This window comes from Amblyraja radiata, chromosome 11 (genome assembly GCF_010909765.2).
Source record: "Amblyraja radiata isolate CabotCenter1 chromosome 11, sAmbRad1.1.pri, whole genome shotgun sequence".
NCBI classification, from domain to species: domain Eukaryota; kingdom Metazoa; phylum Chordata; class Chondrichthyes; order Rajiformes; family Rajidae; genus Amblyraja; species Amblyraja radiata.
Genome location: NC_045966.1, coordinates 242305 through 249308, shown reverse-complemented (window position 1 = coordinate 249308; position 7004 = coordinate 242305). Strand labels below are relative to the sequence as shown.

Here is a 7004-nt window from a genome sequence, read left to right as displayed (position 1 = left end):
TCAGCCAACTGTAGCAGGTTGCATTAAAATCCAGGTCAATACTTGAAGCGTTGGAAATACTGATTCATATACTGCTATTCCCTCAGCCGTTCAGTCTCATTAGTGTGGACCAACGCTGCAGTCAGATCAATATAAGACAGGTGTCAACTTAACTCCCTTTTTTACACACAACTTACTATGCTGCAATCTACTTTTTTTTAGAAGACATTTGTGGTTAAGGTATAATGGGAACAGTTCCATTTGTTTGGTCACAATATTAGCTGAGGTCCAATTGCTCATGTTAATGAGGTGGGAGTGAAGTTATAGGCAAGAAGTCTAGCGATGGGGATATTTTCTGTAGCCCTTGCTGACTGTCATAGATGGGTCACTGTGTGAATAGTGTAAGATCCACAGGAGATCCTTCTTCCCTGTGGCTATCAAACTGTACAACTCCTCCCCCTTCTGTAGTGGGGTAGACTGACTCCCCTCTCCATCCCCCACGTCCCCAATCTTCGCACATCCCCAATCCTTTCCACTTGTCACTATTTCATGTTTCATGTATATTGTGTTTTATGGACTGTTGGCAGATCAATTTGGGATATATAAAGTTCTATCGTATCATTATCAAATTGTATCGTATGATGGTACTTGCATGTAGATTTTGACAGTGTACAGGTGGATTTTTATATTACATAGAATGTTTTAAAATGTACTTCATTGACTATAAGTTTCTCGACCAGTCTATTCCCACCTCAGATGCTGCCTGACCCATTGAGTTCCTCCAGTACTTGGTGTGTTGCTCATTCTTCCTTATAGTGTTGAATTCTATTCAATGACAATGATGGCATCAATGAGTTAATCAGCCAGAGGTTATTGAACTGACCTTGTGTGGTATCACAAGCAGGAGAGCATCTGTTCCTTTACAATTCTGTATTTCTATGTAATCCAGGGATTTACTGCATCGTGTCATACAGCGTGGAAACAGGCCATTCTGCCCAACTTGCCCACGCTGACCAACATGCCTCTAAACTAGTCCCACATGCCTGCTTTTGGCCCTCTAAACCTACCTATCCATGTACCTGTCTAAATGCCTCATTGAGATAGTGCCTGCCTCAACTACCTCCTCTGGCACTTTGTTCCATACACCCACCACCCTTTGTGTAAAAAAAGTCATCCCTCAGGTCCTCCTCACCTTAACCCTATGTCTACTGATTCACGATTCCCTTACACTGGGCAAAAGACTACCTTTACCCGATCTATTCCTCTCATGATTTGGGACACCTCTGTAAGATCACCCCTCATAATCCTACTCTCCAGGGAATAAAGTCCTAGCTCTCTCAACCTCCCCCTAGAGCTCAGTCCCACGAGTCCTGTGTACTGTTGAAACTTCTGTAGATACTGTCCACAGGAAAATTAGATGAACATGCAGAAAAATGAAATAAACAAAAAACAAAATATAAACATCTCAATTCTGGGCCTCTGCTAATCATCAGACAAAAGTAGCTCAGGACATGAGAACAAAGAGTCAATGAAGAAATAAGGCAGCACAGTGGTGCAGCAGGTAGAGCTGCTGCCTCACAGAGCCAGAGATTTGGGTTCGACCCTAACGTCGGTTGCTGTCTGTGTGGAGTTTGCACGCTCTCCCTGTGACCACAGGGGTTTCCTCTAGTTGCTCCAGACATATCCCACATCCCAAAGAAGGTGTGGGTTTGTAGGTTAATTGGCCTCTGTAAAAGAAATTGCCCTTAATGTGTAGGGAGAGGATGAGAAAGTGGGCTAAATAGTGTGACGATGATTGATGGTCGGGGTCACAGGGCCTGTTTCCATGCTCGAAACTCTAAACTAAACTAATGGGAATTGATGAGGTCACTTGATGAGGTCACGGGGGTCACAAGGGCCCATTGATGAGGTCAGGGGATAGTTGATGTGACAGTTACGTCCCTGCACCAGCCCACAGTCACCTGGACGAACCATCAGTGAAGATGTGGAATGAAAATGTATTGCTTTTCATTCTGGGCATGCTGTTTCTAATAGGCGGCTTGCCCAACTTCCTAAACCAGGACGACTGGGCTAACTGCTCGGGCAAAGCCCCCTGCTCCCTGGCGTTCCTATCGAACAATCCGCTCAGCCTGCGTTGCCCGAGTGCCACAGAAGTACCAGCAGGCTCCGTGTACTGGCAGTACCAGGACCTCAGCCAGCCTCAAGCCCAACCCAGCACCTTCATCACATCCGGGCACTTGACGGTGTACCAAGGGCCGATGGGCGATCTGGGAAGCCGAGCCGATCTACATCGAGGCTCCTTGATCATGGACACGGCGAAGACCTCAGACACGGGCCTGTACCTGTGTAAGTCGGCTAATTCCACCCTAGCCGCCTACCAGGTGGATGTGCAGGACTCGTCTCTGGTTTACGTGTCCCACCAAGGGCTGGGGCAGAGCATTCTGACAAACCAGACTCTGAGGGTGAACGTGGGCTCTTCCCAGCACATGGTCAAGCTCTACACCCGCTGGGGACCATGGCAGGAATGTAACCGGTGTAACGTAATAGGGGAGCAGAAGGTGATGGGCTTCTGTTACGCCAAACTTAGTGACATCGACAAGGACGAGGACGAGGACGAGGCACTGGAGGTGAATGGCATCACCTTGCCCTGCGGGCTAATGGAGCTATTCATTGGGCAGTCCTTGCCCCGGCGCGGCGCTGAGCTCCACTACCAATGGTGCCGCCAGCCGTGCAAGAAGGAGCAACAACCATTGGAGATCGCAGCCAATCTTCTGTTGCTGGAGATTGGCGAATGGTGGCGGTGGTGGTGTGGTCGGGAGCCTGTGTTCAACTGGATGGAGCCGCGTACAACTCTTGTGCAGTCGACGTACCACGGCATCCGTGACAACGCCCGGATGACATGCCCGGGGGCGTCGGTGTACACGCCCGTTCTATGGCAGCGCGACTCCACCTTTATCACCCAAGGTGGCAGCAGTGACGGGAGACACCGGCTGGTCGACGCCATGGGCGGCATGTATGAAATCAAAAGTGTGATGCCCTCCGACCGCGGCATCTACCGCTGCTGGGTGCATGGGCGTAGGGTTGCCTCCTTCCACATCGAGACGCCCGAGAAGCCAGTGGTGCACCGCCCCGTCAACCGGCGACTGCTCAGACGTGTAACAACCATCGTCGGCACGATCGCCATGGTCTTTATAATCAGCGCCGTGGTTGAAATATTACACACCTAGATCTTCGACTTCAACTGCCTCCTCAAGACCACATAAAGACCACGAGACATAGGGGCAGAATTAGGCCCATTTCTGCCATTCTATCGCGGCTGATTCATTTTTCCTTCTCAACCAAATTCTTCTGCCCTCTCCCCGGAATCTTTTATCATTAATAATTACATATCCATATCCCAAGGACTTGGCCTCTCATGCCCCAGGCCATGGATGACACAGCTGGGCTGCAGCAGCAGGGGCAAATGTGCAACTGGGCTGCGTTGGCTCCAGTGGAGCTGCAGTGTGAATAACATTGGTGCACGTGGGCTGCTTTAGGGAAAACAATCTGCTGCGTGATAGAGTGCCGACTGCATTGCTGCTGTGCCAGTGACCATGCTGCATTGGAGCACATTGGGAGCAATGCCACCACCTCCAGCGAGACTGGGACATGTATTGGAAGAATGGCACCCTAGGGAACTGAAAGAACTGCAGTGGCTGGTAAGATCGAAGGTAGACACAAAATGCAGCATCTTTGGAGAGGGGTCGAGACCCTTCTGATCTCAGGGTAGCGGATAGGTCATAAGGTCATAAGTACTCGGAGCAGAATTAGGCCATTCGGCCCATCAAGTCTACTCCACCATTCAATCATGGCTGATCTATCTCTCCCTCCTAACCTCATTCTCCTGCCTTCTCCCCATAACCCCTGATACCCACACTAATCAAGAATCGATCTATCTCTGCCTTAAAAATATCCACTGACTTGGTCTCCACAACCCTCTGTGGCAAAGAATTCCACAGATTCACCACCCTCTGACTAAAGAAATTTCTCCTCATCTCCTTCCTAAAAGAACGTCCGAGGCTGTGGGTAGGACAAAGAAGAGAGTGGAACTAGTGGCAGAACTGAGAAGGTGTGTGGGGTGAGGGGTGAAATGAAGAGAGAGAGAGCAAGGGCTATCTGAAGTTAGAGAAGTCAATGTTCATACTGCTGGAGTGTAAACTACCCAAGTGAAATACAATGCATTCAGAAAATATTCAGACCCCTTCACTTTTTCCACATTTTGTTACGTTACAGCCCTAGTCATTTCTTTTTTTACATCCATCTACACAGGTATTTAGAAATTTTTGCAAAGAAATAACTGAAATATCACATTTACATAAGTATTCAGACCTTTCAGATTGTCAGATTGAATGGGGAGTGTCGATGCACAGCTATTTTCAGGTCCCTCCAGAGATGTTCGATCGGGTTCAAGTACGGGTTCTGGCTGGGCCACTCAAGGACATTCACAGACTTCTCATGGCCACTCCTACGTTGTCTTGGCTATGTGCTGTTGGAAGGTGAACCTCCTCTCCAGTCTGAGGTCCAGAATGCTCTGGAGCAGGGTTTCATCAAGGATCTCGCTGTACTTTGCTCTGTTCCACTTTCCCTGGATCCTGATTAGTCTCCTGCCGCTGAAAAACATCCCCACAGCATGATGCTGCCACCACCATGCTTCACTGTGGGTATGGTATTGGCCAGGTGATGAGCGGTGCCTGGTTTCCTCCAGACGTGATGCTTGGCATTCAGACCAAAGAGTTCAATCTAGGTTTCATCAGACCAGAGAATCTTGTTTCTCATGCCTTTGGCAAACTCCAAGCGGGCTGTCATGTGCCTTTTACTGAGGAGTGGCTTCCGTCTGGCCACTCTACCATAAAGGCCTGATTGGTGGAGGGCTGCAGATATAGTTGTCCTTCTGGAAGGTTCTATCATTGCCACAGTGGAACTCTGGCGCTCTGTCTGTCAGAGCTCCATCAGGTTCTTGGTCACCTCCCAGACCAAGGCCCTTCTCCCCCGATTGCTCGGTTTGGCCGGGCGGCCAGCTCTATGAGGAGTCCTGGTGATTCCAAAGTTCTTACATTTAAGAATGACGGAGGCCACTGTGCTCTTCTGGACCTGCAATGCTGCAGAAATTGTTTTATACCCTTCCCCAGATCTGTGTCTCGACACAATCCTGTCTCGGAGATCTACAGACAATTTCTTTGTCTTCATGGCTTGGTTTTTGCTCTGACATGCACTGTCAACTGTGGGACCTTATACAGACAGATGTGTGCCTTTCCAAACCATGTCCAATCAATTTAATTTACCACTGGTGGACTCCAATCAAGTTGTAGAAACATCTCAAGGATAATCAATAGAAACAGGATGATCCCAAGCAATTTTGAGTGTCATAGCAAAGGGTAAATGTAAATACATGTAAATTTGATATTTGTGATTCTTATGTAAATGTGATATTTCAGTTCTTTATTTTTTATTACTTTGCAAAAATTTCTAACCAGCTTTTTCTGAATGCACTTTATGAGGTGCTGTTCCTCAAATTAGTGCTGGGCCTCTCTCTGACAATGGAGAAGGCCCAGGACAGAAAGGTCAGATTCGGAATGGGAGGAGGAGTTGAAGTGCTGGGCTACCGTGAGATCAGCTTGGTTGAGACGGACTGAGCCGAGATGTTCAGCGAATGATTGCCGAGTCTGTGCTTGGTCTCGCCAATGTAGAGAAGTTGACACCTAGAACAGCGGATGCAGTAGATGAGGTTGGAGGTGGTGCAAGTGAACCTCTGCCTCACCTGGAAAGACTGTTTGGGTCATTTGGATGGAGTCGAGGGGGAAAGGTAAAGGGACAGGTCTTGCATCTCCTGCAGTTGCAGAGAAAAGTGCCTATGCCCCTGTCCCACTTAGGAAACCTGAACGGAAACCTCTGGAGACTTTGCGCCCCACCCAAGGTTTCCGTGCAGTTACCGGAGGTTCCCGGAGGTTTTTGTCAGTCTCCCTAATGGTCGAAAGTGGTTTCCGCTTCTTCTATGTTCCGGCGATTATTTCAAAAAATTCACAATCGGCCGCGACTAAAAATAGGTTGCCGTTTTAAAAATCGGTAATTTTTTAGTCTAAGTCGGTTGCGATGCTAGTTGAAGGTGGTTGCCGGAGGTTGCAGGTAGCCTTCCACTACCTGCAACCTATCACCGATTTTTTAAACGGCAACCTATTTTTAATCGCGGCCGGTTTTGAATTTTTTGAAATAATCGGCGGAACATAGAAGAAACGGAAAAGCACTTTCGACCATTAGGGAGACTGTCAAAAACCTCCGGGAACCGCACGGAAACCTTGGGTGGGGCGCAAAGTCTCCAGAGATTTCCGTTCAGGTTTCCTAAGTGGAAAGCAGAAAGGGGTGGAGATGGGAAGATACGGCCAGCAGTGGGCTCCCTTTGGAGGTGGCAAAAATGTTGGAGGATGTTAGGCTGTGGGCGGAGGAGCTTTTTCGTTCAAGTTCGTGACCCAACTCACGGATCTACCTGAATTTTTAACATATTGTGTATATATATTATTTAAATCATACCTGAAACTCGTCAAGACCAAAACATGCAGATTTTTTTCAAATATGAGAAAAACCTTAATTATTTTCGAGTAGTAATTGTCCAATCAATGCACATTTGACTTTGAGTTCGGACGCAAATTGACCAATCCCGCGCTTTGTTTTATGGTCGCTAGGCAGCGAGGACCCTGGGATCATGGCTGCCTCCCAATTACATCAAAATGATAACAAGGTTTCCAAGGAATATAGGTATTGCCAACCTTGCTGATAATTTTTGTTTTTCAATTGATTTGTCTATAAAGTTACTATGTGGGACTCGTTGGATCCCACCTTCACACGGCAAGGCTGGTCCCCCAACGCAATATTCCACCTCTCCAACAATTCCAATTTTGCTGGCCAGTGGGGGGGGGGGGGCTTGCTGGAGCGCTAGCATGGTGTTGCAGGCCGAAGGGACTGGTTTCCAGAGGGCTAGTAGGGACATTGTG

The 7004-nt window shown here is 48.1% G+C and overlaps 1 protein-coding gene across 1 annotated transcript; it reads left to right on the top strand.

The window, feature by feature from the left end:
• The first annotated feature begins 1961 nt into the window (after positions 1 to 1961).
• LOC116978752 (protein FAM187B-like) lies at positions 1962 to 3206 on the top strand. Its single transcript, XM_033030056.1, has one exon. It carries the CDS (start codon positions 1962 to 1964, stop codon positions 3204 to 3206), a length of 1245 nt encoding a protein of 414 aa, XP_032885947.1.
• The last annotated feature ends 3798 nt before the right edge of the window (positions 3207 to 7004 follow it).

Coding starts and splice junctions, on each gene's coding strand:
- LOC116978752 (XM_033030056.1), top strand. CDS start 1,962: ATGTGGAATGAAAATGTATTGCTTTTCATTCTGGGCATGCTGTTTCTA.